This window comes from Salminus brasiliensis, chromosome 24 (genome assembly GCF_030463535.1).
Source record: "Salminus brasiliensis chromosome 24, fSalBra1.hap2, whole genome shotgun sequence".
In the NCBI taxonomy this organism is placed as follows: domain Eukaryota; kingdom Metazoa; phylum Chordata; class Actinopteri; order Characiformes; family Bryconidae; genus Salminus; species Salminus brasiliensis.
The window spans coordinates 3,210,091-3,229,359 of NC_132901.1; the positions used below are offsets into that span (position 1 = coordinate 3,210,091).

The 19,269-nt window shown below is 47.9% G+C and overlaps 1 protein-coding gene across 6 annotated transcripts; it reads left to right on the plus strand.

Annotated features, from left to right (window-relative positions):
- The first annotated feature begins 3,369 nt into the window (after positions 1–3,369).
- Positions 3,370–17,124, plus strand: kdm4c (lysine (K)-specific demethylase 4C). 6 transcript variants are annotated; one of them, XM_072669887.1, is made up of 22 exons: positions 3,370–3,495; positions 4,387–4,560; positions 4,844–5,019; positions 5,101–5,215; positions 5,596–5,789; positions 6,891–6,940; positions 7,211–7,314; positions 8,083–8,220; positions 8,358–8,551; positions 8,659–8,849; positions 8,973–10,525; positions 11,106–11,220; positions 11,459–11,640; positions 12,052–12,253; positions 12,337–12,413; positions 12,509–12,564; positions 12,760–12,868; positions 13,347–13,535; positions 14,659–14,829; positions 15,174–15,293; positions 15,447–15,546; positions 16,279–17,124. In XM_072669887.1, the coding sequence occupies exons 2-22, from the start codon at positions 4,417–4,419 to the stop codon at positions 16,365–16,367; spliced, it is 4,269 nt and encodes a 1,422-aa protein (XP_072525988.1). In that variant the 5' UTR covers positions 3,370–3,495; positions 4,387–4,416; the 3' UTR covers positions 16,368–17,124. The 6 variants fall into 6 exon arrangements, with proteins under 6 accessions (XP_072525988.1, XP_072525983.1, XP_072525987.1 ...); XM_072669882.1 differs by having other exon boundaries at positions 15,447–15,539; positions 16,231–17,124; XM_072669886.1 differs by having other exon boundaries at positions 15,447–15,539.
- The last annotated feature ends 2,145 nt before the right edge of the window (positions 17,125–19,269 follow it).

The following is a 19,269-nucleotide window of genomic DNA, read 5'->3' on the forward strand; positions in this document are numbered from 1 at the left end:
AGTATCAGCACAGTGACGGTACAGTGAGGGCACAGGGATGGTACAGTATCAGCACAGCGACGGTACAGTGAGGGCACAGTTACGGTACAGTGAGGGCACAGGGACGGTACAGTGAGGGCACAGTGATGGAACAGTGAGGGCACAGTGACGGTACAGTGAGGGCACAGGGACGGTACAGTGAGGGCACAGGGATGGTACAGTATCAGCACAGCGACGGTACAGTGAGGGCACAGGGACGGTACAGTGAGGGCACAGGGATGGTACAGTATCAGCACAGCGACGGTACAGTGAGGGCACAGTTACAGTACAGTGAGGGCACAGGGACGGTACAGTGAGGGCACAGGGACGGTACAGTATCAGCACAGTGACAGTACAGTGAGGGCACAGGGACGGTACAGTGAGGGCACAGTGACGGTACAGTGAGGGCACAGGGACGGTACAGTATCAGCACGGTGACGGTACAGTGAGGGCACAGGGACGGTACAGTATCAGCACAGTGACGGTACAGTGAGGGCACAGGGACAGTACAGTATCAGCACAGCGACGGTACAGTATCAGCACAGCGACGGTAGAGTGAGGGCACAGCGACGGTACAGTATCAGCACAGCGACGGTACAGTATCAGCACAGCGACGGTAGAGTGAGGGCACAGGGACAGTACAGTATCAGCACAGCGACGGTACAGTATCAGCACAGCGACGGTAGAGTGAGGGCACAGCGACGGTACAGTATCAGCACAACAACAACACTATTCGTCTCACTCTCCCTTTATCACTCTTTCCCATCACTTTCACTCCCCGTTTTACTCTCTCTTTCCTATCACTCTCATACCTGTCTTACTCTCCTTTCACCTTTCACCTTATCATTCTCACAAGCCGTCTCACTCTCTGTCCTCTTCACCCTCACAAGCCGTCTCACTCTCTGTCCTCTTCACCCTCACATGCCGTCTCACTCTCTTTCCTGTCCATCTATCAGATGTTTCTTTTATCACTCTCACTCGCTTTCCTCGCTCATCACTATTCGCCTCACTCTCTCTCTCTATCATCTCACTGCCCTCTTCTCACGACCTGTCTCACACTCTTTCCTGTCACTCTTATCACCCTGTCTCTCTCACTCTCACTTTCCTCATACCAATCCATCTTTCTCTCACTCTCTCCCCTCCTAGCACTCTGTCTCTCACTCCCTTTCCTCTTATGACTCTCTGCTGACCTCTCTCTCTACCTCTCACTCCCTCTGTATCACTCTCTCTCTCTCTTTACTTATTACACTCTCTTCTGTTCTCTCTCTCTCTCTCTTTATCTCACCTCTCTTCTTTTCTCTATGTCACTCTATCTTCACACACTGTCTCTCTCGTTCTTCTCCACACACATGCTGTAATTGTCACTCACCTTCAGAGGCGTCTCTTAATCATCGGTGGTGTGTTTCTGCTGCTGGACGGTACATTTCCCGGCGGGTCAGTTTAGTCTGGAGAGGAGCAGAGCGGAGCAGAGCGCAGGACAGGACAGGAGGAGGAGGAGGAGGAAGAGGAGGAGGAGGAGAGGAGGAGGGAGACGCTCAGCTCTAATCTGCTTTACAGAGTGTGCTCGGCTCTCTCTCTCTCTCTCTCTCTCTCTCTCTCACTCTCGCGCGTGCGCGCAGTCTGTGTGTAATCTCTGATTGTCTCTGACGTCTGAAATGGTCCTAAAACCCCCAACAATAAAAACTTCATCAGGACAAACCCCAGTGAGGATGACGGCGTTAGCCTCTGGTTTCCAAATATCCAGCTGTCCAAGCATGGAAAACTGACCGATGAAAATCCTGTGAACCTCGGACACTGCTCCCCCCCCTTAAAAAAAAAACATCCAGCAGAACCAAAACACAGCTGGGAAACGGGCCAATTCCAAAAGCCCAAAACTGTTACATCACAGTCTTGACTTGTTACACTTACCTAAACCCCGCCCACTGGGATCCTGCCAAACACAACAGATCAGGGCTTCTCCTGTGCCAGCGTCCACACAAGAGGAGCTCAAACCAGGCACTTGACGAAGTGTAAGCGGGGGGGCGGGGTTTTGGGACAGTGATCTGAGCTAGGCTAAAAGCTAACCTAGCTGACAGGCTTCCTCAGCTGAACCAAACTGGAGCTAAACACACATCAGAAGCTAGTGAGGGCAAGGCTAGAAGTGAACCAGCTAGTCTTCAGCTTGCTAACAGCAGGGGGGACGGCTGAGAAGACACAATGAGAGGACAGCAGCACTATCCCGTAAGACTCGGGAATTGAGCCGCCACCCGTGCCACAAACCAGCCCATGTAACAGGGTTGTAGGTAGGATTGGAAAACTGCACATTTCAAATAATTATCAAAAATATTTAAAAAATTCAAAAAAATATATAATAACATTGTTATTATTATTATTTATGTTAAAATGGATGATTAATGATGTAATGTAAAAAAAATTCCCTCGATCTTCAGTAGTAACAGCAGTAGTACAGTCATGCAGTTCATCAGCGCTTCCACCTGTTCGCGCCCCATTAAATCAGTCGAACACACGACCTTCTACCTGTGGACGTGTTCCCATGGTGTCGGACTGTGCAAAATATCGCATAATGCATTGTTATCAACAATCCTAACCTGGGACATAAAAATTGGGACATCTTTAGGTTAGACTTGCCTACATCACCAGTAAAGGATTGGCAAACCAGTTGCGGTAAACTCCGAAGTCTTTAGTGAGCTGTTTTGTGAAACGTTTCGGAAACAGCGTAGAAATATCGGAATGTTTAACTGGGACGCGATCAGTCCCGTTCCCAGCTCCGCCATCCGACTCCCGAGGTAAATGGGACGCAGCATTATTATAATAATTTTTCAAATGCATAAAATAACTCGTCCCGCTAACAAATTCAGCTAACCGTGAACCTTAAACGGTTAGAGACAGTTGTCTTTTTCATTCGAAAGAAAATCCCGCAAAACCAAAACAGTGCAGGAAAACAGGCGAATTCCAAAAGCCCAAAACTGTGATGTAACAGTCTTGACCCGTTATATTCCCACTCCCAAACGCTGCATGAACCCCGTCCACTACAGAACGGCTTTACAGCCACGGTAAAATTATGAAACAACAGATTAATTACAGTTCTATAAACGCCTCCTTCGACACCATCGGCGCTTCCAGTCCTGAAGGGCACCCGACTCGGCCTTGGCCGGTTTAGGACTCGGTGAATGAGGCCTCGCCTGCAGCCTTATTTTTAAGGGGCGTATATGAGTGTTTTCATGCTTTATGCCACATTAATATCCAATAATTGATCATTTTCTCTAGCTAAATCAAAGCCCATGGGCAGGAAAAGTCTATCCGAGCACTAGATGGCAACAGCCGGGAGAGGCTGGGAAAGAGGAGCTCAGAGAAGAAGCTGTGAAATCGTGTGAGAGCAGACGGCTGTCATGAAGTAGACACAACAGCTGGGCTGTTTAAAGGGATTTCACTGCCAACAACAAGCACAGCGGAGCGGGCTCGTCCTCACGCCGCGAGGTGAGATCTCGCCCCCTAAAGCGACCCGGGGGGGATTATACCCGGCTGGAGGGAGGAGAGGCACAAGTCTTCGTTGCTCGGTGGACGAATATCGCACAAGTAGCCAGCTTTATCGCTAGCTCCTGCACCATTAGCTAGCTAGAGAGCTAGAGCTAGGTGCTAACGACAGTCAGGCAGCGAGTCAGTAGCTAACCCAACCAAACCCCGCACTTTACCGCGCCTTAAACGCCAACAGCTGCTGAAAACACGGCTTAAACCAGCGCTTGTGAGCCATTTCAGCCATTCTTGCTCCGTTTGTCAGCGTTTCTATTGTTTTACAGCGCCTTGTAGCCAGTGCTGGCCAGTCCAGGTCCGGAGAGTGAAAATCCGCCCCGGGGTTTTGTTCCAACCGCCTGAGCAGCGCCACCGCAACTGAGCTGCAGCGGCGCTCTGCAGGCAGTGGGAGCAAAATCCCGGGGCGGAGTTTTCAGTGCCTGGACCTGGATTCAGCCACTGTCTCTAGTGAACGCGGCCCTGCAGAAAAATGCCCGGCTTTGGGATGAGGGTGAAGTTCAGTAAATAAGGACCAAACTCTGCTGCTTTTATGCTTAATTTCTAAGTCCTAAACAACTGTGAATTGCTCAGACTGGTTATTTTTAAAATAATTAGAGGGCTTTTGATCAACTTAGGGCTTTTGTGGTAGTAAATATCTAATAATGTACAGTAAAATGTACAGGTACTGCACTAGCACTGTGAAATTTAAAGGGGCAGTACACTTATTTTTCAACATTTTCACATAATTTAGTGATGTAAACATTTATTACCCACCAGTGAACCTGCACATGTCTTCTGAGTCGTGCCTATGAACATTAGTTGGAGGAAACACTCTAATTTGCTCTGTTTGCCCACCAGGTGGTGCTGCAGTAAGGAGGGCAGGGCAGGATGGCGGGCGCCGGGGCAAACGCCTCCGTTAACCCCTCCTGTAAGATCATGACCTTCCGACCCACCATGGAGGAGTTCCGGGACTTCAACCAGTACCTGGTGTACATGGAGTCCCAGGGAGCTCACCGCGCCGGACTGGCCAAGGTGTGTTTGATGGCGTGATTGAGGTCCATGTAGGCCTGTAGTGTTTCCCGGTCATGGAGTACACCTGCACGTTTTGGTGCGTTCCTGCGGTAACACACTTGAGTGGTTAGTATGGAGGACCATCATGAACAACCTCAGCTCAGGAAGGGCTCGTTAATGAGCGTAAAGGGGGTAAAGCCTTTGCGCTTGTTGGATGCGCTGTGTTTTTATTAGGAATGTTTAAGATGGACTTACTAAGCTGTGGTCCGCGGTCTGTCTCCCTCATCCCTCCTTCTCCTCGTAGGTGATACCGCCGAAGGGTTGGAAGCCGAGGCGTAGCTATGATGACATTGATGACGTCATTATCCAGGCGCCCATTCAGCAGATGGTGGCCGGCCAGTCGGGGCTTTTCACCCAGTACAACATTCAGAAGAAGTCGCTCAGCGTGCAGGAGTTCCGCAGGCTGGCCAACAGTGACACGTAAGGCGAACACACAACCTGGATGTTACTAGGTTACTAGGTTGCCTGACCTGTCCCTTGATGTTCGGTTTACCTGTGCAGATATTGTACTCCTCGCTACCTGAACTACGAGGACCTGGAGAGGAAGTACTGGAAGAATCTGACCTTCGTGCCTCCCATATATGGTGCAGATGTCAGTGGAACGCTATATGACGAGGTCAGTGCTACAAACAAGGAGAGGCTAGATAAGCACCTTCAAGGTTGGGTGCTGATGAAGTTAGTTAGTTGGGTCAGAACATCCCCAAAACATCAGGCAGGTCCTGTGGGGTGTTCCTGGTGTGCAGTGGACAGTATCTGTACCAAAAGTAATCCATAGAAGAACAACCAGGGTCACGGACGCCCAAGACTGATCACTGATGGACACCTTCAGAGGTTTTGTCCATTCCTCAACAGGTCAAAGCTGTTTTGGCCTACACAAAATTAGGCAGGTGGTTATAATGCCGTGGCTAAGATGAGCAGAGCTGACCCGATTGTGTCAGTCTTTAGTCCCAGAAACGTGTCCTATATTAAATCTGTGTTTGTTTCTGTGTGCACAAGGGTGTAGAGGAGTGGAATATCGGCCACCTGAACTCCATCCTGGATGTGATCGAGGAGGACTGTGGGGTTTCCATCCAGGGCGTGAACACACCCTACCTGTACTTCGGCATGTGGAAGACCAGCTTCTCCTGGCACACAGAGGACATGGACCTCTACAGCATCAACTACCTGCACTTCGGAGAGCCCAAGTCTTGGTGATGAGTCCAAATCCACTCCATAAATCCAATGCATAGGTTGTTTCTGAAGCTCACTAGTTAACAAAGCAAAGGGTCAGTTGGTCAGTCAGTCAGTCTCATTTGCCCCATGTTGTTAAAATGCACATGACGTACACTGGCTTAATATTAGTCTAAGACATGATCACAGTTCAGGTTTTAGTAGACTCAAGCTAAGCAACTGAAACATGTGGGCTAGCCAGTATTGGCTAGACTATTTGGGAAGGACCTGTAAACACTTCCAGACACATAAACTGGTCCATTATGACACACTTGCCAAAACAAACGAAAGACAATAGGGCTGGTAAACATGCAGGATTGACTATTTCCTGAGGTAAACTTTATAAAACCACTCCTGGAACTTGATATTTTGGACTGGAAATACTGGTAAACGTCCGCCATTGACTATATTCTGAGGTAAACTTTATGGAACTGTTTCGGTAAATATTTTTGGCCGGTAAACTTACAGTATTGACTGTATTCTGAGGTAAACTTTATAAAAACACTCTTCATTTTCTTCATATATGGACTGGAAATACTGGTAGACATATGGGATTGGCTATATTCTGAGGTAAACTTTATAAAAATCACTCTTCTAATTTAATATTTTGGACTGGAAATACTGGTGAACTTACAGGATTGGCTATATTCTGAGGTAAACTTTATATAATCACTCTTCTAATTTAATATTTTGGACTGGAAATACTGGTGAACTTACAGGATTGGCTATATTCTGAGGTAAACTTTATATAATCACTCTTCTAATTTAATATTTTGGACTGGAAATACTGGTAAACTTACAGGATTGGCTATATTCTGAGGTAAACTTTATAAAACCCCTCTTTTAATTGGATATTTTGGGCTGGAAATACTGGTAAGCATACAGGATTATATATTTTGGACTGGAAGAACATCTACTGTGGTAATTGTGAGCTGTGTTGAGCTATTTGCTAAGTAGCTAGTTCTTGAGAAGGAAGTGAAGTTCTTCAGTTGTCTAAACATTATTGGCAACATATTATTAAATTGTCCACTTTTGCCACTTTCGCCTTGGTTCTGATTTGAGTGTTTATTTGGATTTTTCAGGTATGCTATTCCTCCAGAACATGGGAAGAGACTGGAGCGATTAGCCACAGGTAAATTAGCCATTAGCTCATGTTCATTGTACTGAATTAGCTAGTCATCATACTTCTTTTGCCCATAATAAGACCTCCTAATGTTTCCTTTACACATTTCGTAGACCCACACGAGTTATGAGTTATGAGTATGGACTCCCGGTCCTTGTTCCCTCTCGAAGCTCGCGGATATACGAGTGTACCAGCTGTGCTACATTTTTGCTGTGCTTTGTTGAAGGCAGGTATTTCCTGCGACATTGAAGATGATGTCCCTTTGTGTTCTTCTCACAGGTTTCTTCCCGAACAGCTTCAAGGGTTGTGAAGCTTTCCTCAGACACAAGATGACTCTGATCTCTCCCTCCGTGCTGAAGAAATACGGCATCCCGTTTGATCGGGTAGGACGTAGCTGTTACGCTCCTCTTCTTGCTTTAGATATTCCAGACTGGGGTTGGGACTGGATCTCCTAATCCTGGTTCGGTCTGTGAATGCAAGCTTTAACGTTTAGTCGTGCTGGTGTTCAGCTACAGATGCATTTATTAAGGGGAAATCTACTTGCGTAGGCATACACTGAGTTCAAAAGTATCCAGACACTTCTGCTAATCAGTGCATTTAGCTACTTTAAGGTGCGACAGTTGCTGCCACAGGTTTTTGGAAATACCTGACATCCTTGCTGCTCCGAATGCAGTCAGATCTTCACACAGAGCATAAGCACGTTTTCGTTAAATGAAGTTCTGCTGTATGAATCTATTTACACTGATGGACACAAGTATTGGGACACCTGCTCATTCAAGGTTTCTTCTGAAACTGAGAGGATATTATAGAAGAGTTGATTCTGCTTTTGTTGGGGTAACTCTCTCTACTGTCCAGGGAAGACTTTGGAGGAGCACTGCTGTGAGGCTTTGATTGCATTTAGCGACGAGTGTGTTGGTGAGGTCCGCCCTCTAGCTCACGCCTGACCTGGCGTTAGGCAGCATGGTGCCGATAGGTTCATGTTTATCTATCTATTCTATTGACCGTACTTCTCTACAGGGTGCAACTTGATGTAGCTGAAGGCATTCATTAGAAGGGGTGTCCACAAACATTTGGACATGTATATGATTTTGAACCAACGTTGACTTTATGACTGACGTTATTTATGTGTGTGTGTGTGTGTGTGTGGTCAGATAACTCAGGAGGCAGGAGAGTTTATGATCACGTTTCCGTACGGATACCACGCTGGCTTCAACCACGGCTTCAACTGTGCGGAATCCACCAACTTTGCCAGCGTGCGCTGGATCAACTACGGCAAGGTCGCCACACAGGTATAACTGACCTGCGCTACATCTAAGTCCGAGGCTCCCAGGCTTCTTCGTGCCGGGACCACCATGTACACAGAGTATTTGTCTCCCAGTATTTTGCGAAGAGAAATAAGACCCTTTCACACACACTGTCCACACAGTGCACGTGCAGTAAGGACATGGTGAAGATCTCCATGGACCCGTTTGTGAGGCGTTTCCAGCCGGACCGTTACCAGGCCTGGACGCAGGGCAAAGACCCCTGCGTTCTAGACCACACTCTGGCCACACCCAGCACCACGCCTGAGCTGCAGATGTGGCTCCAGAGACGTCGAAAAACCCGACCGTCCACTAAAAGGTGAGGAGCAGCGAGTCAGCCAAACTGTATTGTGATTTGAGATGTCTGTCAAAAGTTTACGGACACTAGCTTGGGCTGCCTCTTTTTTTTCCCTCTTTGTTCCATAGCAGCGTCCATCACCCTCGCACTCGTTCCAAGCGACTGAAGACCGTGCACGAGCCGGTTGTCATGGCCAACTCCTCCGCGGCGGGAGAGCGCCGAGCAAGTAAAAAGGCGGGATTACCTCAGAAAGATAAGGAATTGCAGGCTGGTCAGCAGAAAAAGGACTGCAAACCCCATGGTGCATTTCATTTCTCAGGTTACACTGTTGATGACTTTTCTCTATCAATTTCACAGAACTCAAAAACCAAGTGTGAGCTTGGAGTGATGGAGCTCCATTCAGTACCATGTCTAACTGCATCCCTCTTTGTTTACCTTTCAGGACTTGCTGGTCCATGTCGACAGATTTGTGTCGTCAAGGTAACACGCGTGGAGAGCGATTTATTGGCCCAGTCTTCTAGATGTCACAGGGCCCCATCCCAAGCCTCGCCCCCGGAGGCTCAGCTCACTCAGCAAACCAAGTGCGACTCTGCACCTTCTCAGGACACATCTGCAAGCCCTGAATCCACAACCTCGCAGAAGTCTGTAGCGGAAGCAGCTGATGGTCAGGTAACTCCAAACGAAGCCTTAGAGACCCCGGAGTCCTCCACTGAGAACATTCCAGACTTCGCCATGGACGAGCCTTCGAGCTCAGACAGAACTGTTGAAGGGTCATTCGTTGCCAAATCCAAATCCCCCTCGGAACCATATCAGTCTCCTGCAGCCGCCCTCAGTGTTCCCAGCACAGCAGGTGCGGCATCAGCGGGCGACTCGCTCAAAAGCAATACGGATGGAATAGTTGAGACAGATTCAGGGTCTCGGCTTCGCAGCGTTGCAGCAAATGCACTTTATAAGGAAAATCCCTCTCCAGACGTTGCTCCACGTTGTTTAACGGTTACTGTAGAAACCTCGGAGCTCGGAGAACGGTCTGGAACTGTGTACTCCGCTTCTTCCTCCGACATGCCACTCCTGACTCCAGAGGTTTCAGGGGAGGAAGAGGGACGGAACCCCCCGAACTTGACCTCAGAAATGCCCTCCTTGACCCTCGCTGTTCAGTCCGCCACTGAAGATACACTCCAGTCAGGCAACCCTAACGCTTCCTCAGATCTGGTGGTCCAGCAAGAAGGATCACCCCCAGTTATAATGGAGGAAACCGGGACTTGTTCTAAAGCACTTTATCCTGATTGGTGCTCCAACCCATTCCAAAAAGGTAGCAGCCAATTGCTTGCTTCCGGGGCTGATGCTAGCAAGAAACAAAAGGCAGCTGAATCAGTATCACCATGGCAACTTCCCAGCGATGGAGCCATTCGGGCACTTTCTCAACCCAATCAGTCCATAGAGTCTCCCAGCACTTCGTCAAGTCACAACACTCCCCACGCTGCTTTACAGCCACGGCACACGTCTGCGTTTGTTGACGCCAAATCCGTTTCTCCTGCTTCCCCAAACCTATTTGAAGACTCTAAGCCCTTCTCCTCCAACATCTGGAAGAACTTCAACGCCCAGAATCCTGCTGTGCTGATTGAAAGCCTACAACCAAGCTTGGCCGAAAGCGACGCTCACGACCAGCTGCCTTACGCCATGTGGGCAGAGTCTCGCTGCCAGCAGGTCAAATCCCCCGACCCTCCAGACTCTCCAGAGAGGGCCCTGACCTGGGCCAACCTGGAACCCAGCGTGGTGCACCCTTCTGGGCCAGAGATGACAGCTGAGCTCCCTCTGGAAGATGCTCCTGGTGGCGAGTTCAGCTCTCGGGGACCTCGGAGGTCTGAGGGCGAAGGGTCTGAACGAGATTCAGATTCGGGGGAAAGGGAAGAGGACAGCAGCAGCGAGTCCAGCGAGGAGAACATGAGTGAGGCCGAGTGTGGGACTTCCGGCCTGGAGCCCGGAGAAGTCTGTCTGGTGAGTGCTGAGAGCCTGTTGGATTACACTAGATATCAAAACTATGTTGAATCAGATGCTCTATTCTATAATTTATGGAATAATGGAAAATCAGTTCCGTTAGGATTCTCCAGAAATGTGTATTTTTACAAAAACAGCGAGGTAAACAACTTGCTGCGCATTTCATTGGGGTATTTAGCAGCAGCAGTACAATGCATAAATCATGCAGATGCTGGCCAGCAGCTTTAGCTAATGCTCACATCATCCACCATAAATTCTGATCACTGTGAATGTCTGTCTGTAGAGTTTCTGCATCTCTAGAGCTGTTACACACCTGAAATCTTCAGAACAGCTCTCTCTAGAGTTACTCAGAATGGTGCAAAACAGAAAACACAGCCACAGACGGAGGAGACAGGTCAGGAACAGAGAATGGTCAGACTGGCAGAAAGGCTGCAAAGGCTCGGATAACTCCCCGGCTGCCCGGCAGTTTAAACGGAGGCGGTCTATAGCTTCCTAGTGGGGGGGGGGGGGGGGGTAGGACCTTCACTTCTAGTCTGTAGTGTACCACGTTTACCACATTCTCTCTGTCTCGCTCTCTTAGTACCCTATGACCCCAGTGAAGAGAAGGACCACCAAGAGTTGGCGTCACCCCCTGAGGAAGCCAACAGCGAGGGCAGTTCCCAGCGCTGTGAAGCAGCAGACCAACAGTGATGATGGCAAGTTGATGAGTTACCAAATATGCATGCTTACCTGGTGAATAATAGTAGTAATAATAATAATAATAATAATAATAATGATGTGGGTATGTTTGGTGTCTGATCTGATAACTGCATTCCTAAATCACTGCTGTGTCTGGGGGAACGCAGGGTGAATTGGATTGCTTTATTAAATACAGTGGCGTCTATAACTGCAGTTAACTCTGTGTGTGTGTGTGTGTGTGTGTGTGTTTATTAGAGCCCACCGAGGACTGTGCTTCAGATGGCGAGGAGCAGGAGGCCGATGCTTGGGCTAGGCCACTGGTTCATTTGTGGCAGAACAGAAAGCCCCATTTCCCCTCGGAGAAGGAGTACAACAGCACTGCAGCCAAGACGGCTCCTCACTGCGCGGTCTGCAGCCTCTTCATGCCGTACTATCAGGTAGCAGCACAACTACAACTACCCCACTTTTTGACTTTATGTAAGTCTAGCGGTTGTTCTCTTACGTTGCGTCAAGGGTTCAAGATGAGTGGACCAATAGAAATGCTCCAATTCTTCATTGCTATCATTCCTAGACCTCAGTGGAGGTTAAAGATTTTATTCCAAGCCATTTTGGGGAGTTTTTGGGGTTCGTTAAGTCTAAAATTCGTGATCCATATAAATAACAACCTCCAGATTCACATTACGCCACATTATGAACAAATATGAAAAGCCGACTCTCAAAAATCTCACATTTGTATGTTGCTTAGCGGGCTGTGAGGCTTGTGAGGGGTTCAGTGCTGTTTGAAGCACTTGGCAGTTAGCTGTCGGACTCGCTAACTCCTATTTCTTCTCCTAATTCATCCCGCACAGCCTGAGGAGAGGTCCGAGGACAGTAAGCTTGAGGTGGGGATGAGGCCTGAAGCAGAGTGCCAAGGACTGAGGTCGCGACCCCTGATCCCTGAAATCTGCTTTGCGTACCGCAAGGGCTCCTGTCCCCCGAACACTCTTCTGGAGGAGGATGGCTCTAGTCCCCTGGTGGCCTGTGGCCGGTGCTGTGTGCAGGTCCATGCCAGTACGTACCCCAACACACACACACACACACACACACACACACAGCGTTGTTTGTTCCTCATTATTATGTGTTTACATATGCAGGTTGTTATGGTGTTGCTGCCCATGATGTCAGCCAAGAGTGGACATGTGACCGCTGTTCATGTGGAGACCTGACCGCTGTATGTAATCAGTCTTTCAAATGTACATGAAGACTAATCGTTACACACACACACACACACACCGCTGCAGTAAAGTATGTGTGTATATATTACAGGATTGCTGTTTATGTAACTTGAGAGGAGGTGCGTTAAAAAGAACAACGGACAACAGGTGAGAACCTTACTCTTCCCTATTTTATTATTTATTATTTTATTTTGATTGATTAGTTATTGATTTTTGCTAGTAAGTATTGATCTGTGTATTGTATCGCTACCTTACAACGTCGAGAAGGGAAATGGCACACTTTGTCACTGTGTTGTAAACACGTATGGCCACTATTCTATAGGTGTCATTACTCTGTTGTAGATGGGCCCATGTGATGTGTGCTGTGGGTCTTCCTGAGGCGAAGTTTGCTGACATAGTGAAGAGGAGCCCCATCGACGTCAGTGCCGTCCCGGCACAGAGATATAAGCTTGTACGTTACGCACACCTGCACACCTGCACACCTGCACAGTTCTAGAGACCAGAGGTGGTTTGTCAAGCTTTTTGAGATCAAGGCAAAGCAGCCTTGGTACTAAAATGAGGACGCCAGTGGAATCGTACAGCACGTTTAAGAGCAGGGAGAAAAAGGCCACTCCTCCCCGTCACTCTATGTCCACATATTTGTGGACACCCTGCACATGCACGCAGCTTGTCTAGTCTATGTCAAGAAGTTCTGGCAATAGAATGGGACTCTCTGGAGCAGATAAGCAGAAACCTATTGGCACCATGCTGCCTAATGCCAGGCGTGGGCTAGAGGGGTATAAAGCCCCCCAGCATTGAGCTGTGAAGCAGCTAATACTTTTGGGATGTTGGGGTGATGCAACAATAGTTAGGGAACAATGATACACATTTACGTTCATATTAAGGTTAACTAACCCTCTCTCTCTCTTTTTCCCTCTCTCTCTCTGTAGAAGTGTATATATTGCCGTAACCGTATGAAGAAGCTGTCCGGGGCGTGTATTCAGTGCTCCTGCGGCCGCTGCCCGACCTCCTTCCACGTCACCTGCGCTCACGCAGCCGGCGTCACCATGGAGCCAGACGACTGGCCGTATGTAGTGTTCATCACCTGCCACAGGCACCAGTCACGGAGCTCCAGTGCTGTGAGTATACTCACTGCTGCTGCGCTTCGGTCCCGCCCCCTATAGGTAAAGTCCCGCCCCTCACCTGTCAATCATGGAATCACTTCATTTCCTACTGATTAAGAACATCCTCTGTATTCTTTTGATGTTACTCCGGAATAGCGTCGTACTTACTGTTAGAGCTAGATGTGACGTGTCTGTGTGTTTGATAGATTGATTGATAGACATTGATAATTAAATCCTGTATGGTTCCCTCGGTTACCATTAGGAAGTTTCCAGAGAAGGCTAATGTAACACTAGTTAGCTAACAAATTCAAAATTCATGTCCGAAAGTTTGTGGACACACCTTAATGCAACTGATTTTACTAAAACACTCCTGCATAATCTCAGTGGAGAAGCATTACCAGTGCAGTGGGATGCTCTGGAGGGGCATTAAGCACTCCAGCATTGAGCTTTGGAGCTGGAGAGCAGAGGAACTGAGGGCCTCTTTCACACCTGGCATTAACATACGTGCACAAGGCCCCTCCTCCAGCGGAAAAGCGAATGATCACTGGGCTCGTTTGGAATGGCAGGTGTGGACAGCTATGCTTTTTGGCAGCCGTTTGTGAGCGGATTACCCAAAGCCCACGTTAATGCCAGTGGTGAACGGGGCCTGAGTTCGTTGAGGTGACTGAGCTCCATCCTTTACCTTTTGGAATGGGTTGGAGCGGCAGAACTGATCATCCGACATCAGTAGCTGACCCCACCACTGCTCTTTTGGCTTGAATACAGTCAGATCCAGGGTTCAGTACAGGGTTCAAAGATCTAGTAGAAAGCCTTCCCTAAAGTTACAAGCTCCTTTTTTATCAGCCTTGACTGTGAAAAAATCATCAGATGAGCGGGTGTCCACAAACTTTTGGCCTTTGGACACATTTCAGCAACAACCCATTTATTATTATTTTTGGGGTTTTTTTTAGTATCAGTTTATTGATTGACTATCAGGTTCATTCTGTTGTTGTCGTGTGTTGGTGGTGATTTCCATCTTTGCTCACGAGTACCAGTGCAGAATTGCTGGACATGTGTTTTCGTGGGGTGTTTTTTTTCCCCCCGCCCTTTATCAACATTAACGCTGACACACATATCTGTATACTTTTTCCCGCCTCAGAAAATGAAGGTGAGCCGAACGGAGCTGGCGCTGGGCCAAACGGTGATCACCAAACACAAGAACCTGCGCTACTACAGCTCCCGCGTCACTCAAGTAATGGCTCAAACCTTTTACGAGGTCATGTTCGACGATGGCTCCTTCAGCAACGACACCTATCCCGAGGACATCGTGGTGAGTCCGCTGGCTTAATACGGTGTTTAATACGGTGTCCGAATGTTTGTGGACACCCCTTCTAAGGAGTGAATTCGGCCACGCCAAGCTGCGGCCATTGCTGCTGACGCAGATGTGCAAATGCGTGCACGCTCACAGTCAAAGGTGGTCTAGTCCCTGTAGAGAAGCACTGCCAATAGAATAGGACCCTCTGGAGCAGATGAACATGAACCTGTTGACACCATGCAGCCTAATGGAGGAACTGTGTTCTCTGGAATGATGGTGTCCCAATACTTTTGTCCATATAGCCTGTGTATGTATATACGTTTGAATAACCTTGCCTATCTCTGTCCTACTTTACACAGAGCAGAGACTGCGCCCAGCTTGGGCCACCGGAAGTTGGAGAGGCCGTGCAGGTCAAGTGGCCTGATGGACTTTTCTACGGGGCCAAATACCTGGGCTCTAACACCACATATATGTACCAGGTACACATACTCTGTGTGTGTGTGTGTGTGTGTGTGTGTGTGTGTGTGTGTGTGTGGTACTTGTAGATTATTTAATAGACACTCTTAGTGTCTGTGTTGGTTCAGAAGCTGTTTGTTGTTCTAAATGCTGATGTGTGTGTGTGTGTGTGTAAGGTGGAGTTTGAGGACGGTTCTCAGGTTCTGGCGAAGAGAGAGGACATTTACACACTGGACGAGGACCTGCCCAAAAAGGTCAAGGGTCGCCTTGTGAGTTGTCAGTTGATCTCTTATTATTACCTTTTATATAATACAATTAACTGAGTGGACAAAATATTGGAAACACTGAACCGGCAGACGAAGCCTATTATCGCCTTAAATGGACAAAAGTATTGGGACACCTGCTCCTCCATTGCTTCTTCTGAAATCAAGGGTATTAAAAAGAGTTGATGCTGCATCTGTTGGAGTAGCTTTTTTACTGTCCAGGGAAGAAGGCTTGACTTTTGAGCAGAGTTGCTGTGGGGATTTGATTGCATTCAGCGATAAGAGCTAGCATTAGTGAGGTTAGGATGTTGGATGATCACCACCCCATCTACAATGGCAATGCCAACACCGCTTCCAGTTCTGCAGCGCCCCCAAGTGGTCAAAACAAAAATTAATCACGATGCACAAGCACCGGAGCCGCTCTGAAGGCACAGGGTTGGGTTGTCCTGCTAGGCTTCTGTTAGACATCTGCTTAACAGATGTCTAATGCTTAACACTCACTGTGGAGTGTTTCCAGTATTTTGTCCATACTGTTTTTGTATGTGTACAAATGCATCCTTTTTTAGTTTACTGTGAATTCTTTCACCTCTGGGGGCTTTCTTATGGATATATGGATTGGTTGTGTGTGTGTGTGTGTATATGTATGTGCGTGCGTGCATGTGTGTGTGTGTGTGTGTGCGTGTGTGTGTGTGTGTAGTCCACAGCCTCCAGCATGCGTTTTGAGGATGCTTTCTTCACCACGCAGGGCGAGAGGAAGAGGCAGCGGACGCCCAATTCTCGCTTCCAGAACGACTACGTTGCCCACCTCAGCCCACGCGCCTGCAGGACGCCTGAAACGCGCAACAGCAAAAGCAACTGAGGAGCGAGAGGGCGCGAGAGCAAAACAGGGCAAGTGGGCAGAGTGTCCAGGAACTGTGGGAAGAGCGTTGTTTTTTTTTTGAGTGTAGAGGAAACACTACATGACGGAGTGCAGAATCAAGAGCTCCACAAAACAACAGATTTTTTTTTGTTTGTTTTTTTAAACGTTTGTTTCGAGATCGTATCTGTAACCAAAATCACTTCGTTTTTGGGGATGGCCAACACCCCCCCCCCCCCCCCCCCCAAAAAAAAAAAGTCAGGGACAAGACACCCCCCCCCTTTGAGGAATGTTGAAACATCTGAAGAATGCTTAATATTTCCAGATATTTTGTGTTTTGTTCTGATTTTTATTTAATTTTCTTTGTATTATTATTTTTTGTGCACTTTAGGTTGGAGGCTGTTCTTGAGATTTGTTTCCTTCATGATTTGTAAGCTGTCTTGTGCACTGTCCACAATTACTAACCGTATTAACGTTCAAAAGCAAGACGAAAAAAACGCTAATTATGTTGAATTCTGAAAAAAAAAAAAAAAAGGAAATAATAATAATAATAATAATAATAATAATAATGCTACTGATGTCCCCTCCCCCCACCACCCACCCCGACAAAGCACATTTGGCCGACTTTTGACTTTAATTGATATTTGTATCTTATTTATTTGGATTTTCTGTCTTTATTTTTAGCGTTGCTCAAAGCTGTAAAGGAAATTAAAGATATATGTGTTTGCCATGTGATTTGGATACTTTACCAGCATTGATGAAATGCTGCGCGGCATAAAGGTTAGTACTGGTCTCCGAGCCGACCTGTAGGGGATGGGGAAGAACTCTGAGAACTTGTGTCTGGAGTTTGAATGGCTGCTGGAAGCCTCTGTGGTAGGATACTGGTCCCCCTCTGATAGGTGGAGCCGGGAATGAGAGACAGGACGAGAGTTAAAGTGGGGCGACGGGGTGGTGGAGGGTGTCGTAGACGTCGTAGACCAGGTTCATGGGCTCATTACTGGGACCAAGTTGGACTTCCCAAATGGGTCCAATCTAGGCCCCAATGTGCAGTGTGAACCCCAGACACTGCCCTTGGTGGACATTATTAATACTGTTTATCTTGATGTTTTCAGCTTTGCTGACGTTCAAACACCATCTGAACATCTCCACAGTCCCTAAGAACCACAAGCACTGGTGAAGGCCACAGATATCGGCGAGTGGACGAACAGCCGAACAGGACGAACCAGTGAAAGGTGGTTCCCAACTCTGCTGTCCGAAAGGAGAGGATCTCAGTAGCGCCACCTTCATGCCTGGTCTACACCAGGATCTCACGCAGTACATCAGTAACCTTCTAGAGTCATGAGGAAGTTTGCAGGTCTACCTGATGGGTTTTTTGTGGGGTGGTGTGTTCACTACCACTAGAGGTCAGTACTCTCCTACAGCAGAGATTTCTGAAATCCATCAGGGAGCAAAGAGACAGGTCGGGGTGAAGCATGACCGAAATGTAGGCGATCGTTTAGAAGACTGGACGAAAACATACCCTATGCTAGTAAGCTAGCTGGTTAACCAGCTCTTGACCAGCAAAGCTTGATGATGCTGGTCATGCTGGTTGTCTAACTCGGTCAGACCGACCATGCTTGTAGACCAGCTAAACCATCCAACCCGAACAAGAACACACCCTGTACTGGTCAAGAGCTAAGGTGGTCAACCAGCCTAACCAGCTGACTACCGATACTCGACGGTCAGTGGTCCCGTCCGTGGTAAATCTTTGTACTCAAGCTTTGTGTTTCTGAAGGCTTAACTAATGGGAGGGCCCTCTCGGCTCTATCTGTCTAGATCCCACTTAGATTAAGGATTTTGATTGGACGGTTTTCGGTTGGGGGCGTGTTAAGATCTCAACCCTTTAGCTTCCAACCAAAGGCTTTAAAGTGCCAGTGAATTTATTTAATCAGCATTTTAAGTTGATAAACAGTAGGTAAGTGACTGAGGGTGGTGATAACTGCAGAGATATTGATAAACAAGCCACTTTACGACCATGTTACCTAGCCTAGCATAGCATAGCCTAGCCTAGCCTAGCATAACATGAAATGATCTTCATCCCTTGTTCCAGTTATTCTCACCAGACAGTGTTGTTGTTTTCTTGGCTGAAGATACTGAGGATACCCAGTGGAACTTCCTCCAGTCAGCCTAGCGTTAGCTTTTAGCCTTGCGTCAGTATTCCCCAGAAGTAGCTGTTGCTTTGTTTTGGTTCTGCTTGGTGGCTCTTTTTGGAAGTTTTCTTGAAGCGTTTAGAAGCTTCCATGTGTATCCCACTTATAGAACCCTTTACCTCATGGGCATCCAGGTGAGAATATACAGCGGGAAGAAGGTAACGTTGCTACTAGGATTAGCATCCTTGTGGTTTTAGGCTTTATTGGATCTGATAAGATTATCTGACATTAAAACATCTCCAGAATCCAGCATCCCATCACCCCTCTCCTCTCAGAACCTACATGACTTTTCCTTTTTGTACATGGTTTCTAAAAACACCAGCTGCCGCTTGCTTGCGTAGGGGAGCACTTCCTACTGACCAACTGGACCAACAGGAATGGAGGAGAATGAGCTGGTGGTGGTTGAGGTACAGTGACGTCTGGACCAAAACAACGGGCCGAAGAATGAGGTGAGCAGTGAAGTGGTACGTTAAGCCGACAAGGGGCAGGTCTCGGGATGAGGTCTCGGGATCACCTGAGGGTTCGGAGTGTTTCCCTCTGAAAGGCTCGGGAGCAGGACGTGCAGCACGCGTCCCGGTAATAGGAGTACACACACAGCCGAGCCTGCACCACCAACACGCAGTTGAAGTGCATGTCCCTGCAGGATTGGTCTAGAGACAGGGACAGAGAGAGACGTCACTGAGCAGTTCAG